General features: G+C 42.8%; 2 protein-coding genes and 1 long non-coding RNA gene across 3 annotated transcripts; 2 read left to right on the top strand and 1 right to left on the bottom strand.

The window, feature by feature from the left end:
- Window positions 1-4,263: 4,263 nt before the first annotated feature.
- LOC133018254 (p21-activated protein kinase-interacting protein 1-like) lies at window positions 4,264-5,896 on the bottom strand. The gene is made up of 6 exons (XM_061084575.1): window positions 5,893-5,896; window positions 5,670-5,815; window positions 5,417-5,514; window positions 5,230-5,329; window positions 4,832-4,961; window positions 4,264-4,471 (listed from the first exon to the last, which is right to left on the bottom strand). Exons 1-6 carry the CDS (start codon window positions 5,894-5,896, stop codon window positions 4,353-4,355), a joined length of 597 nt encoding a protein of 198 aa, XP_060940558.1. The 3' UTR covers window positions 4,264-4,352.
- A 420-nt stretch (window positions 5,897-6,316) lies between these two features.
- Window positions 6,317-15,820, top strand: LOC133018252 (gastrula zinc finger protein XlCGF57.1-like). The gene is made up of 2 exons (XM_061084573.1): window positions 6,317-6,482; window positions 11,923-15,820. The coding sequence occupies exons 1-2, from the start codon at window positions 6,317-6,319 to the stop codon at window positions 13,014-13,016; spliced, it is 1,260 nt and encodes a 419-aa protein (XP_060940556.1). The 3' UTR covers window positions 13,017-15,820.
- A 1,641-nt stretch (window positions 15,821-17,461) lies between these two features.
- On the top strand, window positions 17,462-19,529 carry LOC133018018 (uncharacterized). The gene is made up of 6 exons (XR_009682796.1): window positions 17,462-17,552; window positions 17,667-17,905; window positions 18,015-18,291; window positions 18,477-18,635; window positions 18,744-18,892; window positions 19,088-19,529. It is a non-coding gene; the product is annotated as an uncharacterized LOC133018018 (long non-coding RNA).
- Window positions 19,530-20,777: the final 1,248 nt, after the last annotated feature.

The raw sequence follows: 20,777 nt of genomic DNA, 5'->3' as shown, positions 1-20,777 counted from the left end.
TCTCCCCATTCTTCCCACTCCCAAGCAGACCAGTGTCACCAGGTATTTTCGTTTAGGGGTAGCTTTTTATTTTCACTTCAGAGGGAGAGAAGGCCAACACAACAAACAAAACAATCTATCTCCCTACCTTCCTGCTACAAACCAAAAATGTTAGCAAAAAGACAAAAGCTTACCTAACTCCTAATACAGGAAACACAGGAGAAAAAAGGGTAAAAGAAAATGGCTTCTCCCTCCTACAGGACTACCACCCACAGTTTTCTACTTGCATACATACGCAACAAAACAATACTTCAGACAGACACTGGTCCCAGTTGGATGTGGGAGAATTGGTGGAGAGAGGCAGACTGCAGTCAGTCAGTGCTTCAAGTAGGCTCCTCTCTTCACTCTGGCCAATCCTGGAGCAGCAATCAGGCGGCTCACGCCAATCAGCAGGTCCAGCCTGCTATCAATCAGGCACACACACACACACACTCAAAGAAGACTACTCACACTCTAGGAGGAGGAACAGAACAGGATCACATATACACACAGGGTCATAACAATTGAATGTGACCAAGAATAAAAGTCTAATAAAAAGATAATGGCCTCCTCCTCTTTGTTTCTGTATGAACGGAGGCTGCACTGGCTACAGTTGAATTGTCTCATCATGAGACAAATTAATCAGCCTCTCACAGTCAGACATGTTTGTTACGTTTTACGTGAAGTCGGAACTGGGCAATTTCAGGTCACAATATCTGAAATACGAGTCGTCTGGAACGCAGCATTACATTCACACAGTGAAGCAGCGATGGCGGAGGAGCCCTCGTTGACATGAATGATGGTAAATGTCAAACAGCAGGATTGTTCAATTCAGGCACAGCTGTGATGTCCCCAATCTAAAAAATTTGAGAATTATTTTTATATGCCTGCTCTTGTACTGGGATGGTTTGGTTCCGTCGGTCAATCTGTGTGAGACTGGACTCAGTAGATCATTGATCTACATAAAACAACATAGGGCAGTGATTCAAAACAAACACATTAAATCTAATGAGCAATTAGCAGGCAAGGATAGAGATCACATGACAGACGCAGGAAGTGAAGCGTGAGTTATATTTGCAAAACGCATGTGCTTCGGTCCATTCAGTGCTGCTTTGCAGTCCTAGAGATTGTAGAAAATATAATTTCAGTGTTTGTTTTTGCTTTCATCTCAATTTGAAGTTGATCTGATGCAAAAGTTTGATATAAGTATTTACTTGGAGCCGTCTAGTGTGTTTTGTTAGGCACAGCTTCAAGAAGAGTAAAGCTCAGCACAGTGTTCCTTTTCCAGTGCCTTTGTTGATCAATTTGTTCCCTTCATTTGTAACTGCAACTCTAGGAGAATGATAATGATGAATCTTTTTTTCAAGACATCTATGAAAAGAAACTGAGCAGTGGTGGTGTCTGTTTAACTTACTTATGTTTCAGTGGTCACATCAGGTTTGATTGTCTTATTTATTTCAATATTTTTCTGGGATTAATAAAAAACATAAATGCTTCTTTTAATATGTTCTCTGACTCAACGGAAAGCCAAAGAACTGTCTAATTGCCCTTCTCCCTTATCTTGTTCTTATTGATTTGAAATGTCAGACGGGGTAAAAGATGAACATATACATCAAAACAAAGATTAGTGAACCTGGAAAGGAACCAGACCTGACTCTGAGAAGAACGACAGACGAGTTAGAATCTGCAGAGGAACCCGAGCAAACACATACACAAGTATCTGCTCTTTACTTGGGGACAGTGGCGTTTCTACATTAGGGGCAGCCCCACCAGATGGCGCTGTTGTGCAGAAAGCTAAATACTGCATATCTGAACTTTGTGGCAAAAATATATTTTATTTTATTTTATATGCAAAGTAGCGTGATTGTGTGTGTGTGAATAAACTTGACTCACAAGCATTATAGTCTTGTTTTGGAGTAATTTGATTCGTGTCTGTTTCTGTCTGTGTGCTCGCTATCTCAAACGCTTTTCGCTTGCCGTACATCTCTGCTCCGGGCACAACGGGGCAAGCGTCAGACCTGTGCCATGGGAGCACCAATCAGCGTGAACCACACAGACCACAGTTAACGTTCTCCTGACAGAGAGGCTCAAGCCGTGTGAGCTCCCGCTTCTGAAGGCCAATTTATGCCTCTACGTCTTTTCTAAAACGGATAGATAAGACCGCCCTATCCGTCATGGAACGCCCTCTCCGAGCGCCTCGGACAGCTTTTCGTGCACCTCTGATTTTTCGAACTGTCCCTGTTTATTTCGGAGATCCAACGGACAGACCTTGGCTGTGATTGGTCCGCGAACGACATCATTTTCCGTATTTCACATTTCCGGACCTCAAACTTCCTGCTTCCTTCCCTGTCACAAAAACCCAAACACAACTATGATTCTACGATTAATGTGTAATTGACGTGTGTGTTAAGCCAGCGGAGTTGTGCGGCTGACGGTGGCTCGTTAGAGCACTGACGGCATGTGTGCACGGTCACATACGGTTATAACGAGCTTTCAAACGGCGCTAGCGTGCTAGGCTAGCGGGCTAGCCACCATGCTTACTGCGGTGGTACCGGTGCAAAAACCCGCCGTCACGACTTTAATTCCACTTCTATCATGACACTGTTTCTATAATACCGTCAGGTTAGAAGCAAACACTGGGTAGTAGTTAGTGCCGGGAGTCCCTGCTGACTGTGTGTGGAAGCTGGGGGGGAGCTAGCTGGGAGGGGAGCTAGCTAGCTCCGTGTAGCCTCAAGCAGATTAAAGCTGTGGAATCAGCAACACAGTTCGGAAACAAGACCGGGGAACCGCTGCGCTAAGAAACGATAACATCAGCATTTTGACCCGCTGGGTGTCACTTTATTTAGTTCTGTTAGTTGCAATGGTTCCGTGTGTGGGAGGCCAGCCGACAGAGGTAAACAGACACACGTGGACTTCTTCTTCCGAGAAATGGGGTAGGCTTCTCTGAACTCGTCTTCCCTTTGCGCCACCTATGGGTTTGGCGGTGAATTGTTTTCAACGTACAGTCGTCAGAGAGGTAAAAATCAAAAAGACTCTCTGCTCTCCGTGCAACCCTCTCCGAGAAACGGATACGTAGAAGCATACTGGAGCCTTGAGGTTAGTTAAGTTTAGTATTGTATTTATCTGTAAGTGATTCAAAGGGACGTGTACCTGGTGGTTAGCTTAGCTCTCCGGTCCACCCAGCAGAGAGAAGCGTTAGTTAATGAGGATGAGTGTGTTTGGAGAATAATATATGCAATCTAATAATGTGGAAGAACTCCATACAGTACATGCATTGTCTTGGTAGTGCACAGTTTAATCCAAAACCATATTCAAAATCATTAGTTGAATATCCACAGAAAATAAAGATACAAACTTTGTGTAACACTTCCTCTACAATAATGCCATGTTTTATGTTTCCTATCATTTTATTAGGTACGAACGAGCCTGCAAGACACAGCTGTGCTGACCGTGTTCTGTCTCTTATGACAAAGAAGAAAAATAAAACACTGGGTTCTTATCTAAAGTGTATCAAATAAGGAAGCAAAAGATAACATTGTTCTAAAAAGTGTTCATTTGAATATATAATGAATATAGAAATTAACTCTATTATCCATGACACTTAGCAATGACTGCCAACTCTAAACAGTTGCAGGCCGTCTTTAGTTAAGAGAGGAAAACACAAAGTATTGTGCAGATGAAGCTGGTGCATGTCGCCTCATGTTGATAATAATAAATTAATAAATGATGCAAGTTATTTGAGCTATGTGTCTGTCTAATCTTTTTACTTTGTTGCAATCATTTTACTTTAATGCTTGATTATAGGCTTCATCTTTGTGTCGGGCTGAGCGCTAAAGCATGTGAAATGTATTTGAAATAGGATTTCTGCTCCCTGCTGGCACTCAAAATGCAGCCCATGGTATATCTCACTGGTCTATATAGGCCTACTGCTTATAATAATCAGCTACCTCTATTTTTGTGCAGTGACATGACGTCAAACAAAATTGCCCCACCAGAAATTTCAGGCTAAAATCGCCACTGCTTGGGGACACTCAAGTAAACGTTATATGTAGGTTGGTGAGTCTTCTGATAGAAATGGTAACTCTTAGTGAGACTAGTCAGGACAACGGCTGGATAACTGGAATCTAATGATATCTAACAAGTAGAATTTTTCCCTTCAGTATCAACAGCAAAAATATTGGATCTCAAGAACAGTCATATCTTGAAAGCTGTGAAACATGGTGTGTAGCACCTCCCAGTGTCCATTACAGGTACCAGCATGTTCAACAAAAAAATAGTTCAAACATATAAAAGAGTGCATGTAGATCTTTGAAAGATGTTTTCTTTATTGCTGCTCATTTCATTTTCCAACTGCCTTTTTCTTTCTTCTTTCTGGGTTTGCTCTCGTCTTCCAGAACGACTACTTCCGTCGCAATTCGAACTCTCTTGGTCTTTGAAAGCTCTCGAGTGAGTTCTGTGGACAGAGGGAGGCAGATGAGTGTTAACGAGACACAGACAGAACCAGGTCGTGAAATATAGAGGCTTTGTACTTATTTAGTGGAAGAGAATTAAACATAAATCCTTGTTGTTCTAGAAAATTACTCATTGGGAGCTTGTTTTCTTGTGTACACTGTAAATATTCATATTTTCAACCTCAAACTGCATTGACTGTAAATACGAACTGCTGAGTGGAGACAAGCTCAGGTGAGTGTAAAGGTTGAGATCATGATGTTCTCATTTCACCTCCTTCAACACAAACACTCCCTGTCCCAGCTCGTGTCTGGTTTCTCTTTAACAACACAATGATCCTGTGAGATGAACGTCCGGTCGTCACCTTCAGATGTCGTCGCAGCAGCTGCTGGTTCCTCAGCGGGCGGCTGCACCGATGAAGGTTTCCACACGGCGAGGCACGTCAGCCGGGCCGAGGTGTTCACTTCCACGAGGAGGGTGGGAGGTTCCAGCTCCTGTGGGACGACAGCGGTTGGTCAGTGGATGATCGGCAGCTCAGCGGGTAACTGTGTTTTTTTAATCTTCTTTGTTTCACAGAGTTGTGTTTATTGAAAGCTTGTTATATAATTTACAGGGTTAGGATGGAGACACTTGATAAATGATAATCTTATGAATTGAAACACAGACATTCGCCAAAAATGTAAATGTGTTAAAGTATTGGTTGAAATAAAACGTAAGTGGCTTCTTCTCCCAAACTGTTTACAAACAACAACACAGACGTGCCTCTTTAAGGTGGAGCTTCCACATCTTGATCAATCTGTCATTGGAAGCCGTCACCAACACGCAGTAATCCTCCATCATAAAACTGTCCACTGCTTTCACCCTGACACCACAACAAGGAGAGTTGGTGTAAGTTTTTAAACATTAGACATCAAATTCAATAATACATTTTACAAAAGAATGTAATTACCTTGTTTCATGAGCCTTGAACTCACACACACATTTCAGTTTTTCCAATTCACACAACATCACGATCTCATCATCTCCTGCGACGGCCAGGAGGGAGTTCTGAAAAACAAACACAATAAAACATCCATGTTATCTTATATGTGGTTTATTGTTATTTTCAATACCAGTTCTCCTAAAAAACAATCATCACAACCACAACTGTCTCTACATCACTAAGAGAAGCCATAGTTTGTGTAGGTCTCCACAGAACTTACATTTAAGAACTTAACAGAGGAGATTCTTTTGGAGTTCGTGATTGTTCCTGTCACCGACGCCGTCTCCAGGTCATAGATGTTCACCTCGTCATCTACCACCACCTCATATTTATCTCCATCTGGAGACCACCTGACAATGTGTGCAGCTGTTAAAAGTGAACAGAGAAAACAAATGAGTCCAGGATCAATTCAAACTTACAAATATCTCAGTTCATTAAAACACACATAGATTTGGCACTGCTTTCTTATGAATAATTAAGTTATTTTCTTAAAAAAAAAAAAAAAAAATGTATTCAGTGTCATAACTACATCTCTGACGTTTACAACAAACCAGATCGTTTAAACATCGATTGAAAATTGAGCAAGATATGGTTATTTACCAATACAACACAATGTTATGGGTGAGCGAACTGCCCCCTAGCAAGATGGCCGCCATGTGTGGACGTCCGGCTCCGTCGAACGAGACATCTAGTCTTTATAAATATATCTATGGTCTATGTCCCCTCAGAGACTCAGAGAGGAGCAACATGGCCGCCATGCAGCTGCTGCGGGTGTTGGTACATGAGCGGATCCGCGCTGCCGCTGAAGACTTCCTGCTGCAGGTGGACGAAGGAGGAGGAAAGGCTCGAGTCCCGGAGCTGAGAGCGATGCTCACCGAGCGGCTCGCGGCGGCGGGAGAGCAGATCCTCGCGGGGCTTGAGGAAACCTTGTTCGAGTCCGAGGAGCGAGTGGAGCGGACCGAGCTGGAGATCTGCCGCCGGAGGAGGCTGCTGGAGGCCGCGATGCAGCCCGTAGTCCGGCTGCACAGAGCAGGTCAGTCCCGGGAGCAGGGGGGGGGGGGGGGATTCATGTTGTGGAGGGCCGGACCAACATACTGAACTCAATTCTACTCATATTCATTTGATAAGCTTCTACTGGTCAGAGTAAACGTTATGATTACGTCATTACGATAAGCGTGCTGCGTCATTTCCTGTTTACCAGCCGCTGCCGCTGGTCGCTCTCTGAACTAGCTCCTCTGCTAACAGCTGTTTCTCTGCATCACTCCGGCTACAATCACCGGTCTGTAGTTAAACAGCCACACATCCCAGCCCCCCCTCTCTGGTGCTCAGTGACTCTGTGTTCTGTGTGAGCTCAGCCTCGTAGTCTAACAGGCTGATACAGCAGCGATGGCTTCTCTCTCTCTCTCTCTCTCTTGCTCCGAGTGTCTCATGTTTACTGACTCCTCCGCCTCCATTAACAGTAGTGCTACATGTAATAAATGCAGTGTGTTGGTAGCGATGGAGGAGAGGCTCAGCGACTTAGAAGCTCGGCTCCGCAGCTTAGAAGCTCCGTTAGCTGTAGTTAGCTTAGCCGCCGCGGAGCTACCTAGCTTAGCACGTAGCTTAGCCCAGTGGTTCTCAAACTTTTTCTGTCATGCCCCACTTTGGGTCTAAATATTTTTCATGCCCCACCCGCTCCCTATTTACATAACATACACATGAACATTAAATCCACATTACTTTCAGGAATTTCCTCCAAATAATAATAATAATAAATGACAATTTCAAACCATAAAAAGTGTACAAACTCAAAGTTCACAGACTTAAATCAATTGTGTCTTACACAGAATTTTTCATATAATATAAGACCATTTTACTTGAATTGCACATTTGTGTGACAGATCATATTTTTTAAAGAAAACCTCTTCTATTAAATACAGTACAACATGACAGTTTGTATGGTTTGAAATTGTCATTTATTATCACACTGGCATTTAATTATCACGGGAAACAATTACACTGCACCTAAAATGTAAGTGTAAATGTAAAGTGAAAATAACAAAACCAGTCATTATGACTTGTGAACGAATATAATTCACGTCTTTCTATACTAAAAACACAGAGTGTTCATTTCTCCGGGAGACAGTGAACGTCCCTCGCTACAGCTCCAGCACTGAGCCAATGCAGGTCACCTGAAAAATGATCCAAAGACTCGTACCCGAAGACCCAGTATGGAAATGAACGAATCATTTCTGCTTCCTTGACTGAGCCTATGGAACAGTCCCGATGCGCAGTCCCTCCCCCCCCCCCCCCCCCCCGTTGAAATGAACGAATGACTCGAAAAAAGATTCGTTCATTTTACTGAACGAGATTGAAAGAACCGAGTCGGTAAAATGATCCGAACTTCCCATCACTCCCTGTGCAGGTTTGTGCACGTCGCGCACACGCTCAGGCCCGGGGCTCCGCCCCGCCCCTACTCACTCGCTCAGAGACACACACAGGAGATCAGAGCTCGTTCACGTGAAGCAGCCGGTCAGGGACAAACAAGTCTGAAAAGTGAAAACTCTATGAGACCAAACAAATTAATAAGACACTTAGAAACATTACACCCTAGTCACATGCATGTGTTCTTTTTGGTTGAGCTTTATCATCTTTGTAACAAAGTGATTTTAATTGAATAAATTTTTTCTCTATTATTGAAAAAGTACAGACTGATGGAGGGATGTAGTGATAAATGTCACCAAAAGTACTTTAATTATGTTGAATTTAAGCAAAGTTATGGCACGATTTGTTGGAATAAGCGCATAAGGTCACAAAAAGTAGTTTGAAAAGGGATTTTTCAAACAACTTTGTCAGAAATTCATGAAAGTAATGTGGATTTAATGTTCATGTGTATGTTATGTAAATACACATGTTAAACTTGGCCCAATTTGTTGGGGCGGGGGAGCAGGTGGGGAATGAAAAATATTTTAGACCCAAAGTGGGGCATGACAGAAAAAGTTTGAGAACCACTGCCCTAACACAACAGGTGATGACATGTTTAGTCGCATGTTGTCTTTTACCCGCTGGCTGTCCAGGTGCTGTCCTGTAAACGGTTCCCGGCTTTATAGATAATTGGCAAACTTTTTGGAGGAAACCTGGTCTTGTTAGAAGTGACGCGTTCATCCCACTTGGGATGGAGCAGCTCTCTTATCTAGGAATATTACCCAGTCTATTACATGACAACCCAGAGTTGGGACCAGGAAGCAGAGCTGCAGTGCTACACACTTCTCTGCGCTCTCTCTGGATCAGTCACACAACCCCATAGAGATTGTGTCTGTCCACCGTCAGATTAAATTATTTAAATTAAACAATAACAGAGCCAGAACTCCACACTAAAATCTAATTCAAATTAACACAACCTCTGCATAAACGCAGGAAACTAAGACTTTTAAAGGTGCTCTTTTAAACATTAGATCACTTCCATCAAAAGCTATTATAGTTAATGAACTAGTCATCATTCAAAACTCTATTTTAAAGATGTATGGAATGCAGCACACGCTGCATGTTGAGTTTCAACCCTCCGCTGCATTCTTCCATCACATGCAGATAATTCCCAGCATCCTTCACACTACAGCAGGGCTGATTGAGGCCTGCTGTAGTGTTCAGGACGAGTCAGGTCAGTTTCGATGATATTACTGGGGAAAATATATTAGCATGCTGATTGAGGATTGTTCATCTTGCCTATTTCCATTGATTTATCTATCAATTCTAAAATATGTTTACAGACAATTCCAATTGTTTGGATAACTATTTATATCTCTGGCATTGCATTAGCGTTTTTTTACAAACTTTTTTCTCATCTTATTCTACAGAACAATGCCACGTGCACTATCTCATGTGTGGAGACATTTCACCCCATCCAATGTAGAAGGAAAGGCTGTGTACATTTGCAAATACTGTGCAAAGACCTATGTTAAGAATGCCACAACGATGCAGAAGCATATAGTCAAGTGCTCGAAGTTTCCTCAGGGCTCAAATCAGCCTATGACAAAACAAAATGTTTGTATTTATGTCTGTATATGACAAGGTAAATACAGTTAGTATAAATTACCCACAACATTTCCAGTTTCTTCCTGTTAATTCACGTATATTCCCGTTAATTCCCATGGAAAGTTTCCAACTTTGAATGTTCCCGGAATTTTGCAACCCTAATTACAACATAGGTTTATTGCCTTTAACTGAGACGTGGCTGCATCCTGATGAATATGTCAGTCTAAATGAATCTACTCCCCCCAGTCATATAAATTCACACGTTCACAGAGAATTCAGCCGAGGAGGTGGATTTGCAGCTATTTTTAACTCCAGTCTATCAATTAATCCTAAACCTAAACTCAGCTACAACTCATTTGAATGTCTTGCACACCAATCCAAGAAACACCAACAGCCAATCATACTTGCTGCAGTTTACCGTGCTCCTGGGGCTTATACTTCATTTTTTCCGGAATTTCCAGAGTTTTATCAAACCTAGTCCTAAAGACCGATAGCATTATTATTGTTGGTGACCTTACTATTCATGTTGACAATAATAAAGATTAGGGATGGGTATTCGATTAAATTGTCTTATTCGATTGTCAGGAGTGTTAATGACGAATTTTCGATAAATCGTTAATATTTTTATATTAAAATTCACCATTTATAGGCTGTTAAAATGGAGTGAAAATAGAAAAAATACAGCGCGTTTCCTCATTGAGATCTTTATTGCAAGTTGAACAACTCTTGTGGCAGTTAAACGGGATCCGATCAATGGTTACACTTGAAAATATGCGCTGTTGTACTCTTAAGCCCCACTGAGAGAGCAGCTAGCCGCTGAGAGCTAGCTGGATTTCGCGGTTCTCGACCTATTACTCCGGTTGTTGTCACGTCCTCACTCCCGGAACCCCTCAACCAAACCCGGATTTGTCCGGGTCCAAAGGGGCTAGCTTTGGAGCTAGCCTCTGCTAGCTCCGGAGGCTAGCTGTGGAGCTCGGCTTCATGTCCGCACACGAACCCTCAGTCTACTGGGAGGGAACCCAGACAGACCGGGGTCTGGGTGAAGGGTTCCGGGATTGAGGACGTGAAAACAACTGGACTGAGAGGTCGAGAACCTTCAAATCCAGCTAGCTCTCAGCGGCTAGCTGCTGGTCTTTCAGCGGGGCTTGTAGAGTATAACTCCGGGCTGCTTCCTACAGCTGCTAACATCCTCACTGTGCTGCGTTCAGGCGACTCGGATATTCCGACCTCCTACTTGAAGAAGAGCAGTGGACACAAAATAATGTCATCGACAAAATTCTTAATGATCAATTAATTGATCATCGATTAATTATGTCCATCCCTAATAAAGATAGCCTAAGTGTAGGGCTTGCAATTAATCGAATTTCAATCGCGATTTCGATCTTTGGGTCGAACAATCTCCAAACTAATATAATCGAGTTAAAACGATTTTCTGAAAATGCATGTGCAATTCAGTCCTTCCCCAAAGCATTCAACACGGCCCAGCTGACTGGCACTCACTCTCAAGCAGATGTAAAGTGAAGGAGGCGAGTTGTGTGTGCGGTGACCGGCGGTATTTAAAAAACAGCGCGCATGGAAAATGGCTGAGGGAGGGCAGCCCCCGATTGATCGACAAAAAGGGTAGAAAAACTTCTCTTGTATGGGAACACTTCGGATTCAAAGAATCCGACGAGGAGCAGAACCACACAATGTAGCGGCCGCGCAGCGCCATTCTCCAGCACGCAGCCGCCTGCTGTTCACAACGGACCCGCATTTCTCTGCACCGGTCAGCCCACGATTTTTAACTTATTGTTGCATGTAACCCGTTCAATGTCGGTGTTCGGGGGTAAATGATGATGGTCCTCATAGCCATCCCCCACCCCTCTCCTTCTCTCTCTGTCTGCTTGTGTGTTAGGGGGGGGGGGCAGATGGGGACATTTAATAATGATAGGAAATTTCAAAGTTCTCATTTACAAAATGTTTTTTTGGAGAGAAATACTGAATAAATGCATCATGTTTTCAAACTCAAAAGTAATCGTTTGAATAATCGTGATTTCAATATTGTCCAAAATAATCGTGATTATGATTTATTTCCATAATCGAGGAGGAACCGCTCACAGGCTAACGTTAGCTAGCATCAGCTCCAGCAGCAGAGTTAATACGCCACTTCCTGTCTCTGTCTGCTGCACCCGGCTGCTCCACCTCTCACCTGAATAATGAGGAGGATTTGATGCTGTTGTGAACGAGTCTGTGCAGAAAACCTGCTGCTGTGAAGGAAAAACTTTTTGACAAGAAACCCTCAGTTTTATGCTGCTTCCTTTACGAGCTGCGTCGTTACACCAACTGTAAACGACCTCAACATCTCTACTTCCTGAATGTGATCATTCAAAAATCACAACAGTCGATATTAAACTACTCAACACAAGTTTTTCAAAACACTTCAGGAAACTCTGAAATGATAAACGTGTGTATTTGTGTTTCAGTGTGTCCTGCAGACGTCCAGCAACTGATGGTGATTAAAGAAAAGGTAACCTCTGAACAGCAGCAGTGGAGCCCCCTTGTGGACCAGGAGGACCCAGAGCCCCCCCACATTAAAGAGGACCAGGAGGATCAGTGGACCAATCAAGATGGACAGCAGCTTCACGGACTGGAGGAGGCTGATATCAAGTTCACATTGACTCCTGTCACTGTGAAGAGTGAAGAAGATGAAGAGAAACTTAAATCGTCAAAGCTTCATCCCAGTGAGATGAAGGAGAACAGAGCGGACTGTGGAGGACCAGAACCAGCCAGGAACTCAGGACCTGGTGGAAGTTTACAACCAAGTCCTGAGGACAAGACTGACTCTTCTGAGACTGAAGTCAGTGAGGATGATTGGCTGGAGACCAGGGAAACTCAGACTGGTTTAAATACAAAAAATAACAAACAGCCTCCAAGTGATATGGGATGTAAGACAGAAAAAAAAATGTTTAGTTGCCCTGAGTGTGGTAAAATATTTAACCATAGGGGCCATCTAAATGCACATATGAAGATTCATACTGGAGAGAAACCATTTAGTTGCTCTGAGTGTGGTAAAAAATGTACAGAAAGGGGCGATCTAAATAGACATATGAAGATTCATACAGGAGAGAAACCGTTTAGTTGCACTGAGTGTGGTAAAAGCTTTAACCATAGGAGCAATCTAAATACACATATAAGGATTCATACAGGAGACAAACTGTTTAGTTGCTCTGAGTGTGGTAAAATATTTAACACAAGGTCAGATCTAAAAACACATATGAGGATTCATACAGGAGACAAACTGTTTAGTTGCTCTGAGTGTGGTAAAAGATGTAACATAAGGTCAGATCTAAAAAAACATATGAGGATTCATACTAGAGAGAAACCGTTTAGTTGCCCTGAGTGTTGCAAAAAATTTACCGAAAGGGGCAGTCTAAATAAACATATGATGATTCATACAGGAGAGAAACCGTTTAGTTGCTCTGAGTGTGGTAAAAGATTTAACCACAGGTCAAATCTAAATAAACATATGAGGATTCATACAAGAGAGAAACAGTTAAGTTTCTCTGAGTGTGGTTAAAGAGTTAAAGGAGACATATTATGCCCATATTACCACAGTTGATATGGTTCATTGGGGTCTTAATGAAATGTCTGTAACATATTTTGGTCAAAATACCACAAGGATAATTTAAAACGGCACACTTTTTACCCTGTCTAAAACCGCACTCCTCAGATTGACCTGTTTTGAGTGCCCCGCTCACCCCTCTCACCCCTCCTCTTTCCTTCACAAGATACAAGCCCCCAGATCTTTAGCTATCCATTACCTCTGTAGAAATATGGCTACTGGAGACGAAGATACAATCTTGCAACCATATCGCTTTGAACCAGAGTGGTGGGCCAAAAGCCTGGCTCCGGGGGGAGACGGGCCCGCGAGCTGCCCGGCCGGTGGAGCCGAGCCGTGTAGCATGACTATGACGTGTGTTCTGGTCGTAATCCCATTCGACGCTATCTAGCGTATCGTTTTTGACAGAGTAACCACAACAAATCGCAGAAGTTGTTTTTTTCCCAGAGTTTTTGGGACGGTAGACATGCTAGAGGCCAAAATTAATCAGCACTACAAAAGTGGAATTTTCATAATATCTCCCCTTTAAGATTCAGTCCTATTGTATGTGCCTTATGAGGATTCATAAAGGAGAGAAGTAGGGCTTGTCAGGGACAAACAAGTCTGAAAAGTGAAAACTCTATGAGACTAGGGCTGCAACTAACGACTATTCTGATAGTCGATTAGTCACCGATTATTGAAACGATTAATCGACTAATCGGATTATGAATGACACAAATTCTCAATTGCTCTTATTTAGCAAGCAGCTTTTAAATTTAGCTTGAGGTTGTTCGAGGCATGTCATGACTGAAAATAAAGGCAATAAATATTGATACTTCATTAAAAAAAAATGTCTTTTAATAAACTTTGTTTCATATAAGGGTACTGTTGACACAAAAGCAAAGACAAATCAAGTTTTTGTCCATTTAAAAGCAAGGACAGGCAAAGTGCTAATAAAACAAATAAATTAAAAATCAAGTATTCATTTTTCATGTTCAGAAAAATGACAGGGAAAGTAACAGCAATAAAAACATCAACAAACGAAACTACAGTCTTCTTCTGACTAAATAATTGTGATTAAAAAAAGACGTTTGTCAGGCAATAGGATAACGCTTTTAAACTCGATAATAAAAAGTTTAAACCATATTTTTGTAATGGATGCTAAAATCCTGCGCTCAGGTATATACGTTTATATATAACATCTGACAGAGGCGAGTCCGCATCGTCTCCGTTACGAAGTCACACGTGCCTCCTCCTCAAATGCGCGTGTCCTGCTTCCATGGAGAACAGGTCCGCTGTACAGATACTGCAGGTAGTTTTTTTCGGGCTGTTACGGGTGAAGTTCTCCGGAACTTTTTACTTTCTGGTGCGCGATGCTGCTGCAGCGGAGGACGCCATTGGACCGTGTTTTGACGCTATTGCACATGGGCGACTTTCAGAGATAGGAAGGAAGCAGGATGGCTCACTCCTCAGCTGCTTTCATCAGCACCTCCGGTAAAACGACGTTTAGTTCAACTGCACGGCACGAAAAACACGTGTTATGACGTAACCAACGAATCATCGACGAGTAAATTCGTCGGCGACTATTCCTGTCATCGATTTTTGTCGACAACGTCGACTAATCGTTGCACCCCTAGAGAGAAGTGATTCAGTTGCAACTTTTGCAACAAAAGATTTATTAGGAAATATCAGCAGCTATTCATATTATACATATTCATAGTTCACTGTTTTAAGTAGACTATTACCAGTGTTACGCCCCTGGTCTAGGGGAAATCAGAGACATAACATGTGGTGCTCTCTCCATTCTTCCCACTCCCAAGCAGGCCAGTGTCACCAGGTATTTTCGTTTAGTGGTAGCTTTTAATTTTCACTTAAGAGGGAGAGGAAGCCAACACAACAAACAAAACAATCTAACTCCCTACCTTCCTGCTACATACCAAAAATGTTAACAAAAAGACAAAAGCTTACCTAACTCCTAAACCAGGAAACACAGGAAAAAACAAGGGTAAAAGAAAAATGGCTTCTCCCTCCTACAGGGCTACCACCCACACTTTTCTACTTACATACATATGCAACAAAAAAAACACTTAAGACAGACACTGGTCCCAGTTGGATGTGGGAGAGTTGGTGGAGAGAGGCAGACTGCAGTCAGTCAGTGCTTCAAGTAGGCTCCTCTCTTCAGTCTGGCCAATCCTGGAGCAGCAATCAGGCGGCTCACGCCAATCAGCAGGTCCAACCTGCTATCAATCAGGCACACACACACACTCAAAGAAGACTGCTCACACTCTAGGAGGAGGAACAGAACAGTATCACATATACACACAGGGTCGTAACCAGGGCCGGGTCTAGACAGGCATGTATGAGGGGGCAGCCACAAATCTTGAGGGGGCATTGTGCTTTATTATATTATTATTATTATAAATTGGGATTTAGTTTGAGGGGGCACAACATTTATTTGAGGGGGCCAGGCCCCCTCTTGCCCCTGCCTAGACCCGGCCCTGGTCGTAACACCAGTTTTATGTCCCTAGAAAATATAACAGGAAAGATTTGTGCTTAAATATCTTGTTTCTACTGATTTCTACATAATTTATCTATTTTTCATAAGGTCCTTCATGTCATTTTAAGGTTAAAGTGTGTTCCTTGCACCGTATGAATGTGTGTTCTTTACTAGTTCATATGATTAAATATGTTTGTTTTAAGACAATGGTTTCTTGGTTCGTGAGATTCAATGACAGTGTGAGTTTTCCTTTATGCATTGAATGTAACCAAGAATAAAGGTCTAATAAAAAGATAATTGCGTCCTCGCCCTCCTCCTCTTTGTTTCTGAACGAACGGAGGCTGCACTGGCCACAGTTGGTTCCGTCGGTCAATCTGTGTGATACTGGACTCAGATCACAGATCTACATAAAACAACATAGGGCAGTGATTCAAAACAAACACATTTAATCTAATGAGCAATTAGCAGGCAAGGATAGAGATCACATGACGGACGCAGGAAGTGAAGCGTGAGTGATATTGCAAAATGCATATGCTTGGGCCCATTCAGTGCAGCTTTGCAGTCCCAGAGATTGTAGAAAATATAATTTTAAAGGTCCCATCGTATGAAAATTCCACTTTTGTAGTGCTTCTACACGTTAATTTGGGTATCTGGCATGTCTACCGTCCCAAAAACTGTGGAAAAACACAACTCCCGCGATCTGGTGTGGTTCCTCTATGTCAGGAAGTGTGCGCTAGCGAGAGTCCAATGGGGTTATGGGCATTCTTTACGTCATTGGCATTCTTTACGTCAGCCCCACCAACACTCGACCCACCAATGGATGGAACCACAATAGATTTAAGAACCACCCACTTTATTGACCCTGCATCGGTTTGCGCCGCCATTGCATTCTTGCCTTGTAAACACTTGGATAACATGAAACGACTTCGACCACCGAGATGCTCAGTGCTGGACTGCACAAATCCGCACAAAGCTGTTCATGTGGCTCCAGCTTCAGAAGACACAAGATTGAGATGGATCGACTTCATATGTGACGGCAACGTTCCTGCAAGAGTTGGCAAATATCTGTTAGCGTGCTCTAACCACTTTTCATCGGACTGTTTTACCAACCTGGGCCAATATAAGGGAAATATAAGTATTTTTTTTATAATTCTGGTAGTTGCCTCTTTTAGACATTTTGTGTGGAGGCTAGTGACGTTAGCATGTTGTGGCTTGTGTGTGAGGGGCTGCCGGCTAGTATGTAGTGGTTGGGGACAGGGATGAGACTTTACAGGAGTTTTCATGGTGGACTATTAATAACGTTATTGAACAATTCATCGAGGACGGCTGGCGAGTCTTAGCGAGAAGACGGCGCCGGAGTCCATGGTGAACGGTGCACAGCACGCTAGGTTCGTGTGTGTTGTGGTCTCCACTCTGTTTTCCTCTCCTCCGCTCGCATGTCCTCCCTGTACAGCTGCTGCAAGGGAGCTGTAGCTACAGCCTACAGCTACGGGGATTTAGCACCAGTTACACTCATCAGCACCGGGCTGGAAGTAAGCTCCGCCGTTAGCTGTAGTAGCTACAGCTGCTGTAGCTACATGCTACGGGGATTTAGCAGACGGCGTCGCAGGCCACGGTGAACAGGTTCGTGTGTGTTGTGCTCTCTTCACGCTGTTTGCCTCCGTCGTCGTCTGTACATATGCGGGCCTGGAGCTAACTTGTAGCTACGCTAGCATGCATCGTAGCCTCTGGCCTCATCTGCTGAGGGAAGTCGCGCGGAAGATGTTGTTTACATAATGTGCGGGAATAGAACGAGTAATCACTACCAGCCCTAGTTGGGGAAAATGTGTCCTTGTATCCTTGTTTGCATGACTGTTGTACAAACATGACTAACATTGCTCATTTTGGTGTTTAGGCAGGCACATCTGTTCACGGTGCTAGGCTAAATGACGTAGCTTGCCAGACGGATCCACCAGAGAAACGTACATATGGCACGCAACTTTCTGTGAAAACACTGCGACCTCACTACAAAAGTACAGGTTTGTTTACCCTCAGTTACTTCGTCATGTCATCGATTGTGTCTCCGTGTTAAAGCTGTAACAGCATCTCATTTGTTGTGACTCCACGGATACTGAATGTCTGTTTTATCATAGCCACACAGACAGCTGTGCCCTGCAATGATGTCGGGGTTGGGGTTGATGTCATCTGTGGCCTTCAAAGCATCACAGCCATTCCTAACATCGACCCCAATGAAGAGACCTGGTAAGAGACCTCGCTTGGAGGAGGAAGAGGAACACCCAAGTTCTTCAAGTTTGGACTTAGGAGAGCCACATGATTCTACCTATGATCCTGATGACTCGGTCACAGTCTTGACTGACTCAGCAGATGTGACGTGAGTGACTCAATATTTAATCTAAACATTTTGATCATCAGATGGTTTACCATTCTACACTTGTTTTAGCTGTTGCAGCCTTTTGATGAAATCTTTGTCTTTCTAATAGAATGGAATCTGGCAACCCTGTTCATAAGACACCCACATATATTGTATATGAAAACTGCCTCCTGGAGCTGTTTGAGAGGTGTCCTGTGTGTCGGCGGGTGTCAGATGTGAAAACAAGAAGGGTTGGGACATTCCTCTCTGTAGAACAAAAGTGCCCATACTGTGAGTTCTACAGAAAATGGAATAGTCAGCCTCTTCTTGGTAGCACTCCTGTTGGAAACATCCAACTCTCAGCTGCAGTGTATGCCACTGGTGCATCTTTCTTCAAACTGGAGAAGGTAATTGTTAATTGTCTTTACCTTAATTCACAACTTCATTCACTTTTAGTAAATACTTTGATCATAGGATATTATCATTTGAATTTGAAGAGGGAAATTGTACATATTAGTTTGTTAGTATATACACACACAATTCGAAAAGCAGTACTAAAGCAAAGCGTCCTGTGTTTTTTTTTTTAACTCAGATCTTCCGGGCAATGCAGCTGAGTTTGTTTCATTATGACACAAGATGTGGGGAAGCTGAGCCCTCACTACCAGACCTCGTCGTTGGAGTCGTTCCACAGCGTCATTCTGCGTTTTGCACCCAAAAACGTTTTGTTTCCTTTTCTGGGAATGTTATGCAGGTAACAGTAAGATTATTTTGTCAAAGAAATGTATACCTATTATTTATTATACAAACTATTAAAAATGCATACACAGATGCTCTAACAACTATTATTTTCTCCCCAAAGACTGTACCTGGCAGCCCTGCATTTCAATGAAAATGCTGTCCGTCCCCAAGCAACAAGTTCCACTGGTGAGCCGCTATTTAAAGTGAGCTACCCAAAGTACAAAAAGGGCGAGTGCACGGCAAATATGGTGAAAGCAGAGGCAACCTTCCGTGAGTGTCACAGGCTTTATTTAAAATTCTACAAAGTCAAACAATGTACAAACAGTATGTGAAACATAACTGACATATCAATTAACTGCTGTCTTGAAATGGTCTTCAGGATAAATAGATCAATATAAATATAAAAAGAAAATAAATACAAAAAAGTGCAAAATGTACAACTTTTTGTCCCAATTTGTATTACAGATTACGTGGACAACCTGTTGGACCTCATCTTTCACAAGGTTTTTCAGGACCCGGCCCCATATGTGACTGAGGTGCTGAAGATCCCAATACCTGCGGATCTCTCTGCCAACTATGAGAAACCTGACAAGCAGGAAGTTGTAGACAGATATGTGTCGAGGGACAGTGAAGGGCAGGTCTGAACCCCGTATACCTTCCCTGAGCATCAGGGAACACTCTGCGGATCTTGAGAACCACGCAGGAGGGCAGGACCATCCTGACACTCTGGCCCACGTAGCCCCAACACCAGCTAACAAAGCTTCGGTACGCCAAATACCTGTAATGGCTGAGCAAAGTTTACATTTTAGTTAGAGAATCAAAGTTGACACACAAATATAAAGTGTTCCTTTTTTTAAAGTATGGCTACTGATGGCACAAAGTGTGTTTTTGTAATCTATGTTTTTGTTATACTGCATTTTTTGTATTTATTACCTCTGTGGTGTTTCTGACAATAAAAGTATATAGAAACAGTTGTGTGCTTTTAGTGTTTGATATGTAAGATGAGCAGTTAGCAAAGTAATACAGAGGGAAGAGTATTTTATTGTACTTTATTCCTCAGTCATTTGACTGATAACTCATGCATTAAAAAAAACAACTTACTGCTCTATTCCTCTCAGACGTAAAGGCCCATAATCTGCCCTATAGATGTTGAATGCATTCTGTAGTGAGAACACATTCAAACACACTGGTTCAAGGCCTGGGTGATCCACCATGCATGTTGTCTGGTTCTGAAGCTGCAGAAGTCTTCTGGTAACCTTGAATATTGAAAGAGTTAGTGACATGGAATATAAAACTTGAGTACGTCGAATATGACTGCATATTTACAATGTCATTCGCAAAGACTTCTACCTGTGGTATCTCCCTGCAGCATACGTTCTCAGGCTCTGTAGGCATTTGAGCACACTGGCCACGAGTACACCTGTATAAACAAAGAGTTTTAAAAACTGACAACTCTGCAGGTAAAGTTTATTGGAACGTTGTGCTCATATTACAGACATAAGTCATCAAATACAACGATTTAATAAGAAAACAATGTTTAAACGCCAATTACTGGAGGTAAGAAACCTTAGGTCCTACACCTGCCTGGTGAACTACTGTTGTTGGATAACAATTTAGTTTACAGATGGAGCTTTACTCATGTAGCAATTATATCTTTATGGCGTTCCCATTACTTGTATTACATAAAAACTTTTCACATACAGTTACTTACATAAACACACTATTTTTAAATAGTCATACATGCACACACTATTTACTTACTCCAGTGATTTTCAACCTTTTTTAATTAATTAAACGGTCCCCTGGTCCACACCAGTTGAAAGTCAGCTGCTAGGCGCCAGCCGAGGCCGGAGTCCAGAGTCGCCGCCGGCGGCAGCCATACCCGGTCCCCGTCTTCCTCACCAGCGACGTACATCGACCCGCGGTCCAAGAGAAGGACAGCTCCCGCACCAGCGCACCGTGAGGTGCCGCGGATGAGGACCCCACAGCACATCTGACGATCTCTCAAGGCACTCTAGCTTGCAGCGGCACACTGGTTGAAAATCACCGACGTACTCGAGTCACTATCATCAACATGCTCTCAACACCGATAACAAGTCCTAAGCCAATGTAAAACAAAAAAAAATAAATGTAGTGACAAAGTTTACTTACCATT

Source organism: Limanda limanda, chromosome 13 (genome assembly GCF_963576545.1).
Source record: "Limanda limanda chromosome 13, fLimLim1.1, whole genome shotgun sequence".
Classification (NCBI taxonomy): domain Eukaryota; kingdom Metazoa; phylum Chordata; class Actinopteri; order Pleuronectiformes; family Pleuronectidae; genus Limanda; species Limanda limanda.
The sequence above is the reverse complement of the archived record's forward strand: the minus strand, read 5'-3'. Positions and strand labels throughout refer to the sequence as shown.

Coding starts and splice junctions, on each gene's coding strand:
- LOC133018254 (XM_061084575.1), bottom strand. Junction 5,330..5,416: donor TTCAAGGCTCATGAAACAAG/GTAATTACATTC, acceptor TTGTGGTGTCAG/GGTGAAAGCAGTGGACAGTT. Junction 4,962..5,229: donor GGAAGCTCCACCTTAAAGAG/GCACGTCTGTGT, acceptor GTCGTCCCACAG/GAGCTGGAACCTCCCACCCT.
- LOC133018252 (XM_061084573.1), top strand. CDS start 6,317: ATGCTCACCGAGCGGCTCGCGGCGGCGGGAGAGCAGATCCTCGCGGGG. Junction 6,483..11,922: donor AGTCCGGCTGCACAGAGCAG/GTCAGTCCCGGG, acceptor TTTGTGTTTCAG/TGTGTCCTGCAGACGTCCAG.